The sequence below is a fragment of the Nannospalax galili genome, unplaced genomic scaffold (assembly GCF_000622305.1).
Source record: "Nannospalax galili isolate Female #2095 unplaced genomic scaffold, S.galili_v1.0 scaffold386, whole genome shotgun sequence".
Taxonomy (NCBI): Eukaryota; Metazoa; Chordata; class Mammalia; order Rodentia; family Spalacidae; genus Nannospalax; species Nannospalax galili.
Window position 1 is genome coordinate 2,742,831 of NW_008356676.1, and position 21,365 is coordinate 2,764,195.

The following is a 21,365-nucleotide window of genomic DNA, read 5'->3' on the forward strand; positions in this document are numbered from 1 at the left end:
GGAGGAATGCTGCTTACTGGCTTACTCCCATGGTCCCTGCTCAGACTGCTTCCCTATGCAACACAAGCCCACCTGCCCAGGGATGGCACCACCCTCAGTGGGCTGCCCCCCCCCATCACTCAACAATCAAGAGACTACCCCACAGACATGGTCACAGGTCAGTCTAATGGAGGCAATTCCCCAACTGAGTCTCCCTCTACCCAGGTGTGTCAAGTTGACGCTAAAGCTATCCAATACAGTACCGATACATTCAATAATGGGAAATGTCTTCTGAATGAATAGTGCTGTGACAACTAGCTATTCTAGGGCAAGAGAATGGTGTTGGATCAATTTTTGTACCATTCAACTCAAAGTACATCACAGGTCGAGATATAAAAGCTACAATTTTTGTGTGTGTATGCATATGCACGTGTGTGTGTGCACCATTGTATGCATGCATGTAGAGGCCAGAGGACAACTTTTAATGTCATTTCTCAGGTGCCCTCCAGCTTGTGTGTGTGTGTGTGTGTGTGTGTGTGTGTGTGTGTGTGTGTGCAGTACTGGAAATTGAGCCTAGGGCATCCTGTATGCAAGGCAAGCACTTTACCCTGAGCTATAGCCCCAGACCCACTCACCTTTTTTTTTTTTTTTTTTTAACCAAGGTCTCTCACTGGCCTAGAACTTGCCAAATAGGCTAGGCTGATGAGCCAGTGAGCCCAGGGATCTGCTTGTCTCCACCTGCGCACTGGGATTACAAGCCTGCCATCATGCCCAGCATTTCTCATGTGAGGTCTAGGCATCAAACTCAGATCTTCATGCTTGTAGTGCAAGCACTTTATCAACATATACCTCTCCAGCCTTTGTTTCTGTTTTCTTTTGAGACAGATTCTCACTAAGTAGTCCAGGCTGGCCTTGAACTCAATGATTCTTGTACCTCAGCCTTCCAAGTGCTGGGATTACGGACATGAACCACCACACCCAACTAAAAACTACAAAAAGAATAGGAGTATCTGTCTGTTCATGAACTTAAACAGTGATTTCTTAGACATGACACCAAAACCACAAGCAACAAAGAAAACAATTAATTGGATTTCATGCCTCAAGGACAAAATAAATAAATAAAAATATAGTCCACAAAATAGGAGAGAATAATTTTCAAATCTTGTATCTGATAAATACCTATGTCCAGAAACACTGAAATTTTCTGCAGTTCAACATTAAAAACATAACCCAATTAAATATGGACAAAGGATTTGAACAGATTTTCCTCTGAAATGGTAGACAAGTGGCCACAAAATTAAAGCCATAGCATGTAAACTGTATTTCAGTTTTTAAAAATAAGAAGAGAAGGCCAGTGAGATGGCGCCACGGTAATGAATGGCACTTGCCACCCTGGCCTGATGACTCCAGTTCCATCCCTGGAATTCATGCAAAGATGGAGAGAACCAACTCCACAAAATAGTCTTCTGACCTCCACGTGAGCACTGCCGTAGCATGCATGCAGCATACACACACACACACACACACACACACACACACACACACACACTTCATATATATACATACTAATGATAAATAAAATTAAAAAAGGAAAATATTTGCTCTGAACCCAAAGCTATCCTAGAAGTTCAAGGGAAATTTTTTATTTTTTTTCCAAGATGCCCTAAAAATAAAAATCTAATCTATTAGCTAGCTTTTGAAAATGCATTGCTATATGATTTCATCATTGTGGGAACATCATAGAGAGGACTTACCACAAACCTAGGTAGCACAAGTCAGTCAAGTGTGGCCTTTTAATACAGCCAAGAGATAAGCAAACAGATGTGTGAGGCTGCTGCTGTGAAACAGTAAACATTTTTAATGCCTAAAGCTTATGTTCTCTAAAATAACAGTGAAAAAAAATAACCAAAGCCAGGAACATAATTGTTTTCAGTCATTATCAAGTATTATGACTGTACATAATGATATGGGTTATACTTTTATATGACTGGAAGCACATTAGGTTTGTTTACACCAGCGTCCCCACAAACATACAACACATCCTACTTCAACATTATGATGGCTATGATGTCCTAAGGTTATGAGACTCTTTCAACTCCATTACAGTATATGGAACCAACATCATATATGTGGTCTGTCATCCACAGAAACTCAGAAAGGTCACTCTGTACTATATGACTACACTTATGTTTTGCATATATTTCCTTTAAGAAGATAAGGATTGATGCTCCATTCAGCAGCTATAAAAATTGAAATGATCAGCATGGCCCCTGTGCAAGAGACAAGGAAACCTGTGAATCCATCCATATTTTCCATTTTCTTCAGTGATATAACCACAGATACATTGCCCTTGCTCCAGTGGATAACCTCCCATCCATACCTGAGCAAGAATCTCTAAGTAAACTCAGCGGGCCACATACAAACTGAACACAGGAAAGTAGAAGGGGGAACTTGTTGAGAGGAAGGAGGATTAGAGAGAGTGACAAATGAAAATGACTAAAATCCATTACATAGATGTATGAAACTATCAAACAAATTTTCTTAAAGAATATAAAGATTGGACTTTTTTTTTTTTTGCTAACTTTGATTGTGAAAGTAATTCTGTTTTAGAGGAGCATCTAAAGATAGAAAAGTGTAAATTAAAAAATGATGACCTTACAGGGCTAGAGAGATGGCTCAGCAGTTTAGAGCCCTGGCTGCTTTTGCAAAGTCCCCAGGTTCAATTCCCAGGACCCACATGGTGGCTAGCAACCATCCTTAACTCCAGCTCCAGGGGATCCGACATCCTCTTTTGATTTCTGTGGTCATTTCACGACATGGGTGCACTTACACACATGCAGGCAATACACTAATACACATAAAATAAAAAAAATAAAAATTTACCTAAATCTCTCCTGTTTTGATGCCTTCCCAACCCTCATGGGCTTCTTTGTGCAAAGTCACCTCCCAAGGCCTCACAGCTGGACCCACTGGACACTGAAGCCTCCTAGTTGTTGGCATCAAGATCAGGATCACAGATCATCCTTAGTGCCCAGGTCTTGTGAAGTACTGTTAAGTTCACCTATGAAGTCCTATTTAATCCTCAGATTAAAAGTGCCCAGTGGGCTTCTGCCAGCATCTCCCTGTACCACATGTGGTGAGCTCTGGGAAAGCTTTGTGAAATTGACCACCCAAGTCAGTACAATTGCAGCACCCAAGATCTTCACTAGAAATCCAGAGGCCTGTCATTCCTGTCATAAAACTTCTGAATTGAAATATATGGACAGAAATAAAGAAGAAAGCATACAAAGTACAGACTCCGGTTCAAATTTTATTTGTATACAAAAATATATTATAATGGGGAAAGCATATTACTATTTTCAACTATATATAATTAATTACAAGTATTTTCATAAAAGCACTTTAAATTACAGGAGAGCTAGGTTTTAAGAGGAAAAGTACATTAGCATAGATCATCTGTTGTAATATGCTGCAGGCAGGTAAACAAAATCAGTTCCACTGTCTAAACTGCCCAGAGATGGGCCCAACAGCTAATGTTAGGAAAAACTGAGAATGGCCTGAGGGCAGGTGAGCTCAGCCCTGTCCCTTCCCACAGCAGATTCTAGTAGCTGATTTTGCCAGGTCCTCAAAAGGCTTCTGGAGTTTCATTCTTGTGATTCAAAGACCCCAAACTCCTTGCTTCACATACCTGAAAATAGCAGATAAGAGAGGTTAGCTCCTACCAGAAGTTCACAATTCCCAAGCTTAACCACATCAAGTGGTCTCTAATAGGCTTCAAAGCACCAAACTTAATGGCAGGCTTCCCATATAATGTGTGTCTGATGAACTTGAAAGACGAGGTGGCCAGCTGCCATTTCCATGAAGTAGACAAGCTTGTTGCATGGGTCTAATACAAACTGTGCTGCAATTAGAATCATCTCTGTCAAAACAGGCCTAGCTCTTCTGATGTAGGATGGCACAAAGGGTAAGAAAGGGGGCAATAAAATCTTCAGGTAAATACAGAAGAAACAGACTTCCTACCTGATAGAGTGTTAAGAACACAGTCCTTTTAAATAGACTGTTTTTAAATTAACTTTGGGATCTAAATGTTCAGATTTTTACCTGTTTGGCAAAGTAAAGCACAGAATACTTCTTAGAGAAAAATGATTACTTTCACTGAAAAACTTAGAGGCCAGGACAAAATTCTCCAAGGCTTAGCAAAATCCCCCAAGGATGGCGTTGCTGAAACTCCACACTGAAAGCTGGAGCTGATCCTCCTGGCTCTTGCAGTCTTGTGCTTTTGAAATACAGGGCGTAAACAGATGAAAGTTCCTTCTCTAAACAACCCCCCCCCCAACTGCAATCATCACCTGATCTCTTCATTTCCCAACATTTTAGGCCAAACAAAATGGGTACCTAACACTGTAATTCCTAAGTATTTGCATACTGAATCTTGGTCATTGGGTAACTGGCATGGATATCCCAGACCATGTCTTCCTCAACCCTTGGAAGTCAGACCTTACCAAACTCTGGGATCAAACCTCGGGAAATTACCCTTGGATGGAACCCTCTGGCTTGCTGAAGGAAGGATGTGTGACCAATCAGCCAATCAGGTCTCTGAGAACCGACAAAACCCTTGCTAGCTCTCCTTTTCCCAAACAACATACCATTGTATGCTGGTGACCTGTTCTCACAGTTGGGAAAGCAAGCTTATCCTCCAAATTGGCTTCTGAACCACTGGGGTCCTGTTTCTAAACCTAAAGTAGCCTTATGATGTAACTTCCACCCCCAGGCAAGCTGGGAAACATCATAGCACATTATCAAAGGTGTGGCTTAGTGTTCTGTGTGATGTTTTTAAATACCAGGCATGTACTCACTTGCTAATGTTCTGTCAAGATCAGCAATGAAGTCTTCTAGCTCTTTTGTGTCTCCTAATTTGGCTGCAAAACAGAGAAGGCAGCTCAGGTTCCACATCGAACACAGCTGATGGGGGATTCTTCTGGGACTACAGAGTTTCCAGGATTAAATTGGTTGTTTTCATTTCCCATCTGTGGTCTTCAGAGACCTCATTAAAGCATGCCCTGTACCAGACCTAAGTGTCTGTTCCATGTTTACAATAATCTCAGAAACTGACCCTAGAGGCTAGCCTTGCCCACCATCCCACCCCACCTTTTCTTAACCTGGAAGAAGGATCTGTCCCAGGTATCTTAAAAGTTTGGGGAGAGTAAGACAAAGGAAGGCACATAAAAAGCTTTGAACTCTTTGGTTGTGAAGCACAGTTATTAATCAAAAATATTCAGTAACCACCGAATGTGGTGGTGCACTTCTTTAATCCCAGCAGGCAGAAGTAGGCGGGTCTATGTGAGTTCAAGGCCAGCCTGGTCTACATAGTGAGTTCCAGAACAGCTGGGGCTATAGGGAGACCCTATCTCAAAAAGATTTTTAAAAATATTCAGTAAGCACTATGGTAAGCATTTTGCAGAATGGGCCCTGATTCTGTGATTCCAACCTTCTGATGAGGTTTCCCCAGTGCTCTTGCTAGAGGGCAACACTGTGCCCTCCAGTATGACATGAATGTGGAACTGCTGCTGCTCCAGGTCCAAGTGGGACAGGGAACATGTGGCTGCTGAGCCAGGACAGCCTTATCCCATCTTGCTGCAGCACAAGAGCCCTTACTTAGCTGTGGCTTTCTGCAGCCAGAGATACACTTTCCCTGTGTGCTTACTTTCTTCTCTGCAGTTTATCATTCATGCCTTCCCTAAATGCATTACTGAATGTTTGTATTATTCATCCCTGCCGGCTACAAATGTTTCATTGTTTGTAGCTCTAAAGTCCATTTGCCACTAGGGCTTTTTCCCCTTCTTTGATTCCCACCTCTAGAGGATCAGGTATCAAATCTTGGCTCTATTCAAGCCAACTTCTAGACTGCTCTGTCCCTAGAGTCTACAGATCCATTACAGACTGGGGGGCTGGCCAGTGGCCGAATCCCCAGTGGCTGTTAACATGGCTATGTAGGAAAGGGAATTTAAAAATATCTCTTTCAAGAAAGAGGGAAGCTCTGTTTAATGCCAGATGGAGAAAAGTGATGGAATCTTCCCATTTCTTTTGAAGTTTGTTCCATTTCTATTGCATTTTGCAAACTATTTTCAGCAAGTATAACTTTCCTTGGAGGAGGGTGGCTCCTTTTGTTTTCAAAAGGGCGCCTGTCCAATATAACAGACCATTCAGCTCCCTCACTGGTGGCACTGGCCAATTTCAGAAACTAAGAAACTGTTCATGCATCTTTAAAACCTTTTGAGTCTATTAATATCATGATAGAGACCAGCTGGAGCTGTTGTTTAAAATCATGTTAATTTCTTTCTTCATTTTTATGTGTATGAGTGTTTTGCCTCATTGCATTGCCTCTTTGTGTGAAAGTGTACCACACGCATGTAATGCCCACAGAGGCCAGAAGGGGGGTTGGATCCTCTGGAACTGGAGTGAGGGACAGTTGTTAGCTGCTACGTGGGTGCTGTGAATTGAACCCAGGTTCTCTGCAAGAGCAGCCACTGTTCTTAACCACAAAACTATCTCTCTAGCCCCAAATCATGTTAATTTTATACTTTCTAAAAACATTTATTTAATGTGTATGTGTGTGTGTGCGTGCGTGCGTGCACACATGCACGCACAAGCTGTACACACATGGAGTTGAGAGGGCACTTGTTATGTAGGTGAACTCAGGTCATCAGGCTTGGTGGCAAGCACTCTCATCCACTGAGCCATCTTGCTGGCCCTATGTTAGATCATTCTTGTTTCATAATGACAGCCATATTTAATTGATAGATTGGTCACCTGAAAGCACTAGGTAAATAGTGAATGCAATAAAAAAGAATCCTCTTAGGCCAGGTATGGTGGCACATGTCTTTAATCCCAGCACTCAGGAAGCAGAGGCAGGCAGATCTCTGTGAGTCTGGAGGCCAGCCTGGTCTACATAGTGAGTTCCAGGACAGCTAGGGCTACTGGGAGGCCATTAAAAAAAAAGGATCCTCTTGTTGCTGCAAAGCCAACATGCTGAGTTCAGGAAGCACTGTCATTTGATATAAGAGAGAACCTACATCTTGTCTTTCTTCCTGTGGATCCAGATTTTCCACACCAAATGATCTAATTCTATTTCACACTGATCAAAACCCTGAAAAATAATGAATTAGACTACACTCTGCCATATTAGATTATCTATTTGCTTTGTAAATTTGGGAAAGCTTGGTTGTGGGTAAAGGGAAGGTGGGAGAGTAGAGGGGAAGGAATAACAGTAGAAGAATTCATCTGCTGAGCTGACCTTTCCTGGGTGTGACCGTGGGAGAGAGCAGAGCTGGGGCAGAGTCAGTGGGAGAATTCAGCTTTTCATCACTGAAGCTGAAGCTGCTCCTGTACAGTGAATCTGCACCTTTAAGGAGAGAAGCCACACTCGTTAGAAGCCACACTCATTAAAAGCACTAAACTACCCATCCCCAGTCTGTAACTACTGATACCCGGCAGTCACCTTCTTCTCCCAAAGAAGCAGAAAGCACAAATCTAGGGGCTGGGGAGATGGCTCCGTGGTTAAAAGCACTGAATATTCTTCCAGAGAACCCAGGTTCAGTTCCCTGCACCCACATGGTGGTGAACAACCATCCATAACTCCAGTTCAAGGAGATCAATCTGATGCCCTCTTTTGACCTCCACAGACTGCACACACTTGACGCATTTACATACATGCAAGCAAATGCTCATATACATTTTTTTTTTTTTGGTCTTTTTGAGACAGAGTTTCCCTGTAGCCCCAGCTGGCCTGGAACTAATTAAGTAGGCCAGGCTGGCCTTGAACTCACAGAAATCCACCTGCCTCTGCCTCCCAAGTGCTAGGATTAAAGGCATGCACCACCACACCTGGCTCACATACATAGTTTTTAAATTGAAAATCTATATTAAAGAAAAAAGGCAGATCTCCAATTGCATATTTAAGACCCCAAATGATCTAAGGCAGAGAATTGTGCACATGGATGTGCAAGTGTTTGTATTCAGTCAAGTATGCTGAAGGCCTTTGCTCCCCTAAAAAGTGTGATGGGATTAATAGGACCCAATATAGGAGTCTACTGGCCAGCTGTCAAACTCACTGGTCAAGCCAGGCCTAGCTGATGGGGTGAGGGTAGGTTTGGGATGTGATGTAGCTCAGTTGATAGGGTGCTTGCCTAGCAGACACCAGCCCCTGGGTTCAGTCCCCAACACCACACAAATCAGGCACGATGATGCATTCCAATAATCCCAGCACTCTGGGAGTAGAAGCAGGAGGATCAGAAGTTAAAAGCCATCCTAAGCTACATAGTGAGTCTGAGGCCAGCCTGAAATATGAAACCCCATCTTTAAAAAAAAATATTCCAAATATAGAATCATCTTTCATGAAAAATTACCTCAGCCTTCTGAAACCCCTTAAAATATAAGCATGATTCTGGGCCCCTCTATTAATAATTTCCCAGGCCAGATGCAGCTTAGCTACTAAGTGACCTTGAACATGGCATTATTCTGGGCCTCAGCTTAACAATCAATAAGATAGAAAGGTGATCTAAACAATCCTTCCAGTCCCTCCCAGTTCTGAGGTTCTGAATGTCTATTTCTCTAAGTCCTGACAAGAAGGAGGAAGCCAGCCTCATAGCCAGCCCTGCGGTGCGGTGGTGGCAAACAGGCTTAAAGGCAGAGCAGGCAGCGGAAGCAGGATGTGGCTCCTGAGGTAGCAAGGAAGCTGCCTTCCTGGTTAAAACAGAACACAAAGGCAGCCAGTTCAGCAGCAGCAGGAGAAAGCCTCTTCAGGTGAGTGAGAGCTGCTGAGTAATGAGGCCTGACTAGGTCCCACTCCTCCTTAGGGCTCCTGTCCTTAAAGCCAATTCCCCCCAGCTCAGGAAGACAAAAACACCTTATGTTCTAGTTTGCCTTCAATTGCTGTGACAAAACACTCTGATACCAACTTGGGGAGGAAAGGGTTTGTTTAGCTTACATCTCCCAGGTCACAGTTCATCTCTGAGGGAGCCCAAGGTACAGGGCAGGAACCTGGAGGCAGGAGCTGGAGCACAGACCATGGAGGAATGCTGCTTATAGGCTTGCTCCCTTGGCCCGTGCTCAGCCTGCTTTCTTGTACAACACAGAACAACCTGCCCTGCCGGGGGGTGGCACCACCCACAATGGGCTGCCCCCCACCCCATCACTCAAAAATCAAGAAAATATCCCACAGACATAGCCATAGGCCAGTTCAATAAAGGAAATTCCCCAGTTGAGGCTCCCTCTACCCAGGTGTTCAAGTTGACAGCTAAAGCCATCCAGCATACCTTGTTTTAGTTCTCTTAACTCAAGATGAATATGTCTAAGTTATTTTTTTAATGTGCTCAGTATAAAAGGAAATCAGCGTTTCAGAAAGAAGCTTCTAGTCATGAGAAAATTCAGCTCCACCCCTAAAAGGCTCAGGTATCGCTCATCTGGCTCTATTTCCTCCATCTTCTGACCAGATGGTCTCAGCTGCCAACTTCCCTCTTTCTGGCCTGTATACCCACCTAGTCCACTTTTCCCAACATGCCCAGAAGACCCTTGGGACAACCCTCACAATCTTTTCTTCAAGAGTTCCGTCCCAAGTCACCTAAAAAGACCACAATCATTTTTCAGGGCTTTGATGACGAACACATACTAAAGTCCCAACACTGAACCTTAAACCTACACTCTTACCTCCAAAAACATCGTATCCCCAGAATGCTGGTCCTTGAAATCAATTATGTTCTAACAATACCAAACATGCCTTTGATCACTCCCTGAGAAGACTTGTGATGAAAAGACAGATCTGGCCCCACTTCCCAAGTGTATTTGACAATGGGATACTTCATAGCTCTCCTATTAATATCTTCCAGGACACTGGAACTCTCTAGAACTTAACTTGAGAAGGTCTTCTGTTTGGTTTTTCCACCAAACTTCCCTTTAGAGGAGTAGTCCCCTATACCCAGGAGAGTTTGTATGCCCATTGCAGACCAGTAAAGGAGCATTACTGGCTATTGATGCGCAGTAACTAGAAAAATCACCACAGACACAGACCAGGAAACATGTGTAGAGAAGATGAAGTAATGTTCGGGGGCAAGAAAACCACAGAGCACCCCAGGGAAGCAGGCCATGAGCCAGGAAAATGGAATACCAAGTCCTTGCCATATTATCCTTGGCTCTATAAGACATCCAAGAACATCCATATTATCCCTATAAGACATCCAAGAACATCGCCCCCATTCTTAGTCCGGAGTTCCAGCTCTAGACTCACTGGCCTAGAGCTCAAGGGCCACCCCACTCCCTGGTGTCTATCTCCCTGAACAGCTGGTATTTGAAAGCCAGTTTCGATACCACACCTAATTCCACCCCACCCTACATACATCACAAACCCTTCTCCTGGCTTTGAACTTCATCTCTGTTCTGTCTCAACTCTCCGGCAATTTTACATCCACATATAATCATGCTTCAGGATTGGGAGAAAGGTACACCACAGCTGGGTCACTTTCCAAGCAATTAGACCAAATATTATTTAAAGAGGTAACAATATCAACAGGAAAAAAGACATTGTAAAAGAGGCTGACAGAGAAAAGCCATCCAGGGAGGAGTAAGGGCAAGTTCAAGACAACCCAGATAGCTTGGGGACCCTGGGGAAGTCAGAGTCTCAGAGGACGGCCCTGGCTTGCTTCTGATTCTTCAAAGTCTAGTCTGCATGCTAAATTCCTTGACCCAAGCACTTTCCTCAAGGTCAGAAAATATAGACACAACAGACTTTTTACATGACTGATAAATTTGGTTGCAAGCCAGGCTATTAAAGTGGTCAGTAGTTCCCTCACTGCTAATGAACACATGCTACTCTCACAATGAGGCGGGTAGAGGAAAAAAAAATACTAGTTACAGTATCTCTATAAACATATACACCTAGAGGCACATCAGCATATGCTCACTTCCCTTCTCCCTGCCCCCAAACACACACATACTCGCACGTGCGTGCGAACACACACACACACACACACACACACACACACACATTCATAATCTCACATCCTGTCTGTTCACTGCCATACCATGAATCTACTCTCTTCCTGTGTCTTTACATACCCTCGGCCAACTCCAGGCTCTGAGATGTTTGGCCTTCAACCATGAAAAAGAAATGGGCCCCCAGCATCCTTGACCAAAGCTGTCTTGCTTGGTGAGCCAGTGGCAATTGTCTACATGTGGCAATTCATGAAGAAAACAATGGAAAAAGCAGCCCAAGTCCCTGAAGTTATACCACTGCAGAGAGGGCAGGAAGCAGAGACCATGAGAAAGGTAATCATAACCCAGGCATGCCGTGTGTGATGCCTGAAATTTCAGGATTTGATTTTGAGTTCCTAGCAGAATGGAGAATAACAGGCCCAGGAGAGAATGCATTATTACTGAGGATGAAAAGAATTGAGAGTCTGAGCCTGGCCTCCTGCTGTTTTCCAGACTGTAGCAAAAAAAATTAAGTTTCTCTTCATAGGTGACCAAGAATAGAATCGCAACACAGACATATGCCAAACTCTAACTTCTGGACCCAATAAAATTCTTTTTCCACAGGCTTTTGTTCAGGCCTTCAATGAACAGACTCTCATTCGGGAGTTGTAGAAGACAAAAAGGTAAGCAAGGCCTGGATTCTTGCTCGATTCTTCCTTAGAACTCTATTCCTTGTGAAATAACATCCAGTCAGTCTGATAAAATGGCAGTAACGTGTCTCTGGCTGATAGCACATTCGTGTATTGCTGTCCCACCCTGCTATCAGGTGCTGCCATTAACAAGTGCTCGAGGGACTCGGCAGTGATGATCTGGAGAATCTTCATGTGTGGTAAAGTGGACTTTAAAATATCCATATCAGACAGAAGCCCCATCTCCCAGCATCAAATTCCCATTACAAACGTCCTCGCCTCGCCCATTTAATGCATCGAAGTCTCAGATAGTAGGACCAAGTTTGCTAAGGCACCATCAAAAGAAATAAAAGCATATTATACACACAACCCTCTAGCTTTAGGTGTGCCTATCAAGTATGAGAAACTCCATAGCAAAAACAGAAGCTTTGTTTAAATAAAAGGCATGTCTTTTTGGGTTGGGAGAAAGGTAATTTAGGGTTAGAACTGACATGTGCTGCTCCAGAGGAAAGTAAAACCACAGACAGTAAGCCTTGCCCAGAATTCCTGTAAATATAGAACAATCCCACACATTTGCAGCAAGCAAACTATAGTAATTAACCAAGAAAAAGAAAGCCCTGGTTCTACTTCACTGTTACCACAGGGAATGGCAGGGATGAGGGTCTTTCTCCTCCTCCCCCAAATCTAAATTCTGACAGCTTCAGGAAAGTGTGACATGGAGCCATCTGTCTAGTGCCACAACCGAAATTTTTTAATGAGAAAAAAGTATTCTTCAAAAAAAAAATCAAGAATAGTTATTTTTAATGAGAAAAAAGTATTCTTCAAAAATCAAGAATACCTATCACCTATCTCCACTGACCTTCCTGATGCCCACTGACTTGAGACTTCAACAGTCACACCACTAACTAAAAAGACACGTGATCTGAGCTCACTAGAACTCCAGACTACTCCCGAGACCTGGTTTTAGCCAACCATCTGTGGTGACAGAGCAAGGTCATAAATGGTCAGCCTGCGTAGTTTCAAAAAAAAAATGAAGATAACAGTACCTAATTTATAGGACTATGGTAGAGAACATACATGATATTCAAAGAATAGCAAGAAATTGCTGATATTAACAAATAATAATCATAGCAATCCTAGTGACAGCTTGGTAAAGGCAAGCTGCCACTGCTGCTTATAAACCTGGTTACCCCCTCTGGAGAGTTAAGTTTCAGTGAGCTGTATCTCTCCGCATTATTCTCTTCCCCTAAGAAGCAACAGATAGATAAATGAGTGTCACAAATGTCTGCTCAATTCCTGGTGACATTTAAGACACATATATTATGCTTCCTTAAGAATTACTATTTAGGGGCTGGTAAGATGGCTTAGTGGGTAAGCACACTGGCTACTCTTGCAGAGGACCCAGGTTTCGTTCCCAGCACCCATATGGTGGCTAATAACCACTTGTAACTCCAGTTCCAGGGGATCCAATGCCCTCTTCTGACCTCCATGGACATTGCATGGATGGGGAGTGCTTACATACATGCAAGTGAAAATTCATACACATAAAATTTTAAAAATTATTATTTAGATATGTACAGCTCCCACTAAGACTATTTCTAAGCAGTAATGTGGGGAACAGCCACATTTATAGAAAAGACCAATGACATCTGTCTTCTTTGGACACTTCCCATTACTTCTCTAGCCACCAAACTCAAGGTTTAAGATTAACAATGAAAGCAGAAAGCAAAATATATACAGATATACCCTAAAAAACCCTACAAATTCTATTACAAGTATCTCCCCACACTGTTTGGAAATTGTCTCTAGTTCAGTCTTTTTTAAAAAATATTTTTTTTATTTATTAGTTTTATTTTATATGTATGTGTGTATTGCCTGCATGTAGGTGAGTGCACTCGTGTCGTGCAATGCCCTCAGAGGACAAAAGAGGCTGTCGGATCCCCTGGAACTGTAGTTACGGACAGTTGTTAACTGCCATGTGGGTGCTGGGATTTGAACCCCAGCAATCTTCTGTAAGAACAGTCAGTGTTCTTAACCACTGAGCCATCTCTCCAGCCCCTAGTTTAATCTCTTTAAGACCCCTAAAAACACTAGCTAGATCTGAGAGCCCCACCCCTGGCAGAACTTGTGATTGCAGTCTACCATGAAAGTACATGCTCGGGCCCTATGCCATCAGAATGAGACTGTGGCTTAGTAAAAAGCTGCCCTTTGCCATAGAGATTGTTCCATCCTTCTTTTCCCTGGAGAGAGAATTTGTACTTGATGAATAACTTGCCCCATGCCCCAATGGACAGAGACATTTAAGTTAGACCACAAGTATTAAGACAAATTTCAAAAAATACAAGACTTTCTCTGAACATTGAAAATGAGCAGCCAGGTCATGAGCATCAAAATTCAAAAGTTCTAAGTGGAAATTAACAGCATACCCACACTCTTCTGTCCCCTTTCACCTAAGTCACAGCCTAGTCTAATGTGCTGGCAGGGCTGCCAAGGAAACTCAGACTGAACTTTGGTTTCTGACTCAAAGCCTGACCAGGATGAAGAGGGATTTATGTCAAGTGAACAGCTCAGGTTCAAATCTAACCCTGAATCTTTGCCCAGTAACAAGGAAAAACTCCAGATTTCCAAAATAACATAGGGACTTTTACTCCCAGAATCAGGGACAACAAAGGTAGTGATGCCTGAGCTTATAACCTATCTAAGGACTAAAAACTCAAGAACAAACAGAATTTAAAGTTCACTTTGAGAAATAGTAATTCAGGATTTGAAATGACACCAAATTTACTGTTTGACACCTAAACAGGTACCCACAATCTTGCAGAACATTTGAGTCCTTGAGAAGCCTTTCTTTTCTTTTCTCTCTAACACAGTTGTTAGATAAGAGGCCTTGCGGTAATCACCCTTATGGAAAAGGTCACCAGGAAGCACCTCCACTGGCAGTCTGCCTGAAGGAGGAGGTCTTTATAATACTGTACTTGAACTCAGCAGCTCAGGGGGTATTCTTACAAAACTGCATGATGTGGTGCAAGTGTCTGGCAGCTCAGAAGAAAGTATGAGAAGCTATTTCAAAAAATTCCAAGAACAGCAGCTTATGAAATGTTTTCTTGTTTCACAAATGTTTCAGTGCTGTCCTCTCTCATGTTGCCCCCACCCCAATTCTGGGAGAGAAAAGGTAAAAGAGAGGGTGTTGAGGATGTAGCTCAGTTGGTTTAGGGCTGGCCTGGCATTCAGGAAGCCCTGGGTTTGATCTTCAGTACTGTATAAACTTCCTGTGGTGGCAAACACCTGTAATTCCAGCACGGTGAAGATGGAGGCATCAGAAGTTCAAAACCATCCTCAGCTACATAGGACAACTTGAGGTGGGGGTGGGGTGAAGGGTCTTCAAAAAAATAAATAAAATAACAAAGGAAAAGCAGGGAGAGAGACAAGAAACCGTGGAAGGGCCTGGCTGGGATCCCAGGAGTTCTGTCCAGCTGCTCAAGACAGGCTGCCCAAACCCTCAGGCCTCATGACACACCTGCTCCAATAAGTAAGTAAACTCACAGGCCCTCCACGAGCTTTCCCCAGAACTTCAACACCTGACCTTGCAAACCCGGAGACTCACCTCTCCGAGCTGGTACACGCCTCGGGTTGGATCTGAGTTTCCAGGACACCATGCCTCGGTTTACAGCTAAGCCCTGGGAAGCCCTAGGTCCCAGGTCACTGACTTACTCTCTGAGTCGCTGAAGCCGCTGCTGTCACTGACGCTGGCACTGCTGCGCCTCTTCATGCGCTCCAGGTGTTCCTCGTAGTGGAAGTGGCGCTCGTGGAACGGCGACGCGAAGTCCGCCAGCACCGCGTCAAACTCGCATAGAGCATCGGTCAGGTCTGCAGCCGCAGCAGAATCCAAGGCTGGGGCTGCCGGCAGGACCGGGAGTTCAGCAGATGGGGCTTTGGGGGTAAATCTCTCCAGCCCTGGGACCGGCGTGGGAGGGGGCACCACTCTTTCGTAGGATGCCTAACATTCACTCTACGTTTGCCAGGGACAGCCACCCAGTGACCTTTTATTAATGTCTCACCCTCCCTCCAAAGCGCCCAGCACTGGGCCGGGTGCAGAGAGGAAGCCGCCTCCGCGGGTGAAGTTGAAAGCCTAAGGCCACCCAGCTCTCCCACGCGGCCACACGGACCCACGGGCTCTACTCCTTGTGCCCACACTCGCTCCCCGGGGCACGTGGCGGTGGGAAGTCTGAGTCAGCACGCGCCCGTTACGTGTCAGGCTGAGCTACCTCGCCCCGCGTAGAGAGCGAGGCTAAACCCACCCACGGCCGGTGATGAAGTCCGGGTGATGGAGGACCCTGGTGATGGAGAACCGAAGGGTGGCCAGGGGGAAAGGGACCACAGCGTCGCCTGTCCTCTCGTCCCCACCCGGGCTCTCAGAGCACCCGTGGCTGGGGATGCAGCTCGGCGTGGAGCGCTTGCCTAGCACGCGGGGGGACGTGGGACTCCGCGACCCTGCACTCACCTGCGGCGGCGGCGGCCGCCGGGCTGCCCTGCGCGGAGGGCGGCTTCATGGGGCGGCGCGCGTGGCGGAGCTCCCGCGACGTGCTGGCTCTGGACAGCGCCCACGTTCCTGGACCTGGTGGCTGCTTCCTTCGCCGCTGTCTGCTGGGGTGTCAGGGCCTGGCTCTCTGCACAGCCGGCGCCCGCTCCTGGCCTGCGCCACCACCCGCCAGCCGCGCAGTCTTATAGCCTTGGGCGGAGGCGGGGTGGGGCGGGGCCGCCGGGTCTGTCCCTGCCGACCTCGGGGACGCCCCTGTCCCTACCGCACCGCCCTTGCCACGCGCCCGCCGCCCGGGAACCGCAGTGACATGTTGTCGCTGAAGCCCGGGTTACCGCCCCAAATATTTATCCGCCTCTTTTTTCGCCACCCTGACAACCCGACCCACGGAAGTGTCTTGGGCTGCTGCATCAGAGCTCTCTAAAAGTTCCCGCCTTGTGGTCGAGCCTCCTCGAGCATCGGTGTTGTCAGCTATGAAGTGGATGTTGAAAATGCAGAGCCTCCTTGCTCGCTGCAAGAGTAAAGGAGTCGAGCATTCAGTAGGTTGTTTGGGGGAGTTGAGTGGTCCATTTCCCCAAGGAGCTTACAAGACTGAGTGGACAGTTGAGGGCTCTGGGCTGAAGTGAATACAGTCTTTAATTGCCAGGATCTCAGAAAGCAGGGCCCTGAACTGCAGTGCAGGCCTGGATGTTCCTGCCAGCCCAGAGTTTATACAAGACCTGCCTATGAGTGCAGGAAATCTCCACAAAGATGCAGCATGAACTCAGGGCTGTGCAGTGTCCACACGAATGAGCCACCTATCCAGGCCAGCAAGGCCCAGAATAACTCCTACCTAGGCAAAGTCTGGTAATTAAGAGTTACCAGCCACTTGCCACAAGTCACCAGGTGTGGTGGCACTGGCCTGTAGTCCCAGCACTTAGGAGGCAGAGGTAGGCAGATCTTTGTCAGTTCAAGGCCAGCCTGGTCTACATAATGAGTTCCAGGCCAGCTGGGGGTACAGAGAGATCCTGTTTCAAAAAGACAAAAAAAAAAAAAAAAAAAAAAAAAAAGTAAGGGACCGGTTGGCAGACAGGAACTGTAGTCCCAGCACTCAGGATACTGGGGCGAGAAGTTGAGGCAAGATAACAGAAAGTTTGAGGACAGTGTGAGCTATATAACAAGATACCATCTTTAAAAATCGACCATTCCATCTGTAAAATGCTTGCTATGCAAGCACGAGGCCCTGAGTTCAACTCCCAAAACCCAAGTTTAAACAAAAGCCTGGGTGGTAGCCCACTTATAATTCCAGCACTGGAGAGGCAGTGGCTGGCAGATTGCTTGGGCTCCCCAGCCTAGCCTACTCTGAAAACTCCAGGCCAGTGAGAGGCCCTATCTTAAAAATAAGGTGGGCAATACCTGAGGAATGACATTTGTGACTGACCTCCAACCTTGATTGGCACATACACACAGACTCAAACACATACAATTAATTGAATGTGCAGTAAGAGGCTGGGATAGATTTGGAAACATGACTCAGTGGTAAGTACTAGCCTAGCATGGTAAGGTCCTGGGTTCAAAGGTTCAATCCCCAGAACTGCAATTTTTTAATATTTTTTTGTAAATAAAGGAACTAAAATTGAATAGTGGGATGGGTGTGGTGGCACACATCTTTAACCCCAGCACTCAGGATACAGAAACAAGTAAATCTCTGTGAGCTAGAAGCCAGCCTGGTCTACATAGTGCTTTCAGGCCAGCTGGGGCTTCCAGGGAGACCTGTTTCAAAACAACAACAACAACAAGAACAACAAAAATGCAACAAAGTAAAATTTTCAGTCCTCCAACTACACTAGACCCTTTTAAGTGATTAGTAGCCATCATTACAGAATCTGTCAGACAGGATTATACAGGAAGAAGGACATCTCACGCTGGTGATTCAGAGCTTGCTAGGTGTCAGGATGCTACACGCACCAAGTCCCACAGCCACCCTGAGAGGTAGAATCACAGCCCCAGCTGCAGGTGAGAAAGTTGGGGCACATACAGATAAGTAGCAAGGTACAACAGGAGGCAGGTCTGTCTAGTTTTAGAGCCACTTTGGGTTTTGCCACATCCTGCCTCCCTCCACTGTGGGAAACTCTGAAGCAATACCAGATGGAGGAGAACTGGCAGCAGAGGGGAGCCTCCAAACCCAGAGCAGATAACCTGGGTCCCAGAGTCACAGGCTTCTTGTACCTGTTCGTACCTGTTCGTCTTTCCCCTCTTTCTTCTTTCTCCCTCTTCATTCTTTTTTGTTTGTCCATAGCACCCACTGATCAGGCCCTGACCAACAACAGCAGCCAACCTGGGAACTGCAGCCAAGAAAGTGCCAATTGCAAATTCATTGAATGACTATAGCACAATCTGTTTGCCCACTATCAGGCTGGTGGCACTTGGATTATTCCCAGTCCATCATTGTACATCTTAGTGCACATGTGTGAATCTGCCTATACATTGATCTTGATTCCTTCCCTAGAACCTGGTTTAAACCCTTAATTTCCTGAGCCTTCTGGCTAGGCCCCATTTCCTGTCTTAGGACCTCCCATGGCCCCAAGCCACCTGACCATGATGACAGAGGTGGTAAGTGACCTCAGTGTTTAGGTGTGACCTTGTCCCTTAGTGAAGGACAGTGGGGAGCTATATCCTTTACCTGCCTTAGGTCTAAATTAACCCTAATATGCTGACATTGAGATGTACCCACCTTCTAAGTTTTAGAAGGTCATTTGGCCACACATATACAACTGCCTACAGATAAAGACTTGAAGTAGCTTTGATTTTAAACAGGACAATCAGGACTTCTTGTGCTTGTAAAGACAGTTCTTTATCTTAGTTGGTATCTATCTGTCTATCTTCATGCTATATAACAAAATGGCATAGATTAGACAGACACTAATGCATCTTTCAATTCTCATCAATGAAGCTCCCTCAAGCAACAGAGGGCCAAGAACATAAAAGGCCACAAATGGCCAAAATGCAAATAAGAGGCTGCAGAGTGTAGGTTCTTGGACAGGACTCCTGTGTTGAGGTTCACCCACCCAGGGCTCCAGGACCATTGCGGGAGGTGGGGCAGAAGGATTTTAAGAGCCAGGGAGGAGGTGCATGACCATACGGAAACAGTCCTACAAGCACCCGGGACCCTTCTCATACAAACCTACAGCAATGGTGATGGCATACACAAGACCCATGCAAACTTAGGCAGACAAAAACCCAGCACAGAACTGTGCAAATGAATAGCAAGCCCTGATCTTAGTCGAAGAATTATTGGCAGCTGATTACTGCTGGGTAAGGAAGAGCTGATCTTGAAGGAAGAGACTCTAGACAGGCTGACTAAATCCCAGTGGATGAACTTGCACTGAGGGACATCTCGGGACACTAACTTTACATAATAGACCTTAATACAAATGACAGAGTGTATGAACTCCAGTTAGGGGGCTATGGGAGGGTGTCAAAAGGGAAGGGGGTATAAAGATTTTATGTATGAAATATACAAAAATTCAATAAATATAAAAAAATAGCCTAGACTGGGTAATTTATAAACAATAGAAATTTCTTCCTCACAGTCCTGGAGGCCAGGATAGCAGCACTAATCTATCTGGTGAAGGCGCTGCTACATCTTTACATGATAGAAGGAGTGAAGGGAAGAAACACCTTCCCTCAAGCCCTTTGATAAGGTCCCTAATTCCATCCAGGAGACTCTGGTGCTAGAGGCTCATGCAGGCCCCGCTGTTTAATGCCATCACATTTGCAATTAAGTTACAACATACAAACACAAGGTCTGACAAGTACAGACCACAGCACTGTCTCCTTCTCTGGCATCACCTGTGCTAAGCACCTCAGCTTTCTTCTCAGGCCCCTTTGAGTCCTCCTGCTTTTAATGGCGGAATCTAGCTCCCTGCATGTCTCTTCTACATCTTCTCACTCACTTCCTCTCTGCCATCTCAGCATCACCCCCTCAAAAGTATAATTAACATTCGTTTGCTTTCAAATTTGTGCTTTCAGACCTGACTTCTTCCCCTTGAGTGTCTTACATCCAATCACCTATAGGAGTTCTGTACTTGACATTCCTCTACAGACACTCTGTGACAAAAACTTCTGGTTGTTTCCTAACAGCAGATCTTCCTTCTTGCTTTTAATAAATAGGTGAACTCATGGATTCCTGAAATAATGCATTCCCAGTCTATCTTGAGTTAGGACTGGTACAGTGACTAAACTGTAGACAGCAGGCTATATTAGCAGAGGTATCCTGGGGGTGTGGACTTCTGGGAAGAGGGCAGTCTCTCTTGCTTCTTTTTCATGAATGCCAGACAGCCATGGAGCTGGGTTTCAGCTGTGAGGTAGAAGTCACTTTCCCAGAATGGCAGTGAAAACATAAAAGCATCTTGGACCTCTAATGTCATGGAACTGCTATGTGAACCAACACCTACAGAAGACAAATATAAAGTGTCAGGGGCTGGAGATGTAGCTCAGTGGTCAAGCACTTGTTTAGCATGTGTGAGGCTCTGGGTTTGAGCCCCAGCACCACTTTGTAAGTTACTGGGGTGGGGGGGGCATTCTTATACAATTGAACATGATCCTAATACCCACTGTTTCAAATAAATATCTGGAGCCCCCTCAACTCTGGACCTGCAAATCTAAGAGACTTTCCCTTATTCCTTAAACTGGCATGAGTCATGTGTCTGCTAGTTGGTTAAGCTGCTGTAAGAAGATGCCCCCTCAATTCTGGATTTGTAAATCTGAGACAGTCTCTTTCTTATTCCTTAAACTGGCATGAATCATATTTCAGTGTCTGTTTGCTAAGTTGCTGTAAGAAGATACTGAAGTCAGTGACTTAAGACAACAGGAATGCATTCTCTCCCAGAGGTCTGAGGGCTGCAAGCTTGTAATCAGCATGCTGGCTGTGCTGGTTCCCTCTGAGGGTTCAAAGAGATCTGTTCCATGTTTCTGGTTCCTGGAGGTGTGCTGGCCATCCATGGTGTCCCACACTTGTCAATGTGTCACCCTGATCTTCAGGTTGTCACATGACATCTCCTGTATGTCTGCCTGGGTCTCTTCTTACAAGGACACCAGCCATAGTAGATTAGGTTTGCCCTTACTCAGGATGGCCTCACCATAACTCCATCAGGTCTGCAAAGACCCTATTTCCAAATATGTTACTTCATAGGTACTTGAATATACCTAGGAAT

General features: G+C 45.2%; 1 protein-coding gene across 2 annotated transcripts; it reads right to left on the bottom strand.

Annotated features, from left to right (window-relative positions):
* Positions 1-3,269: 3,269 nt before the first annotated feature.
* Positions 3,270-16,451, bottom strand: Rgcc (regulator of cell cycle). Of its 2 annotated transcripts, none has more exons than XM_029556965.1 (5): positions 16,135-16,451; positions 15,345-15,500; positions 7,274-7,381; positions 4,836-4,898; positions 3,270-3,667 (listed from the first exon to the last, which is right to left on the bottom strand). In XM_029556965.1, exons 1-5 carry the CDS (start codon positions 16,181-16,183, stop codon positions 3,660-3,662), a joined length of 384 nt encoding a protein of 127 aa, XP_029412825.1. In that variant the 5' UTR covers positions 16,184-16,451; the 3' UTR covers positions 3,270-3,659. The 2 variants fall into 2 exon arrangements, with proteins under 2 accessions (XP_029412825.1, XP_008852911.1); XM_008854689.3 differs by having other exon boundaries at positions 15,345-15,530; positions 16,135-16,448.
* Positions 16,452-21,365: the final 4,914 nt, after the last annotated feature.

Bases quoted from the DNA above. Each gene is read 5' to 3' on its own strand.
- Rgcc (XM_008854689.3), bottom strand. From the start codon at position 16,183: ATGAAGCCGCCCTCCGCGCAGGGCAGCCCGGCGGCCGCCGCCGCCGCA. The intron at 15,531-16,134 runs GTGAGTGCAGGG...TCCTGCCGGCAG, and splicing joins GGCGGCCGCCGCCGCCGCAG to CCCCAGCCTTGGATTCTGCT. The intron at 7,382-15,344 runs GTAAGTCAGTGA...CTCTCCTTAAAG, and splicing joins CGGCTTCAGCGACTCAGAGA to GTGCAGATTCACTGTACAGG.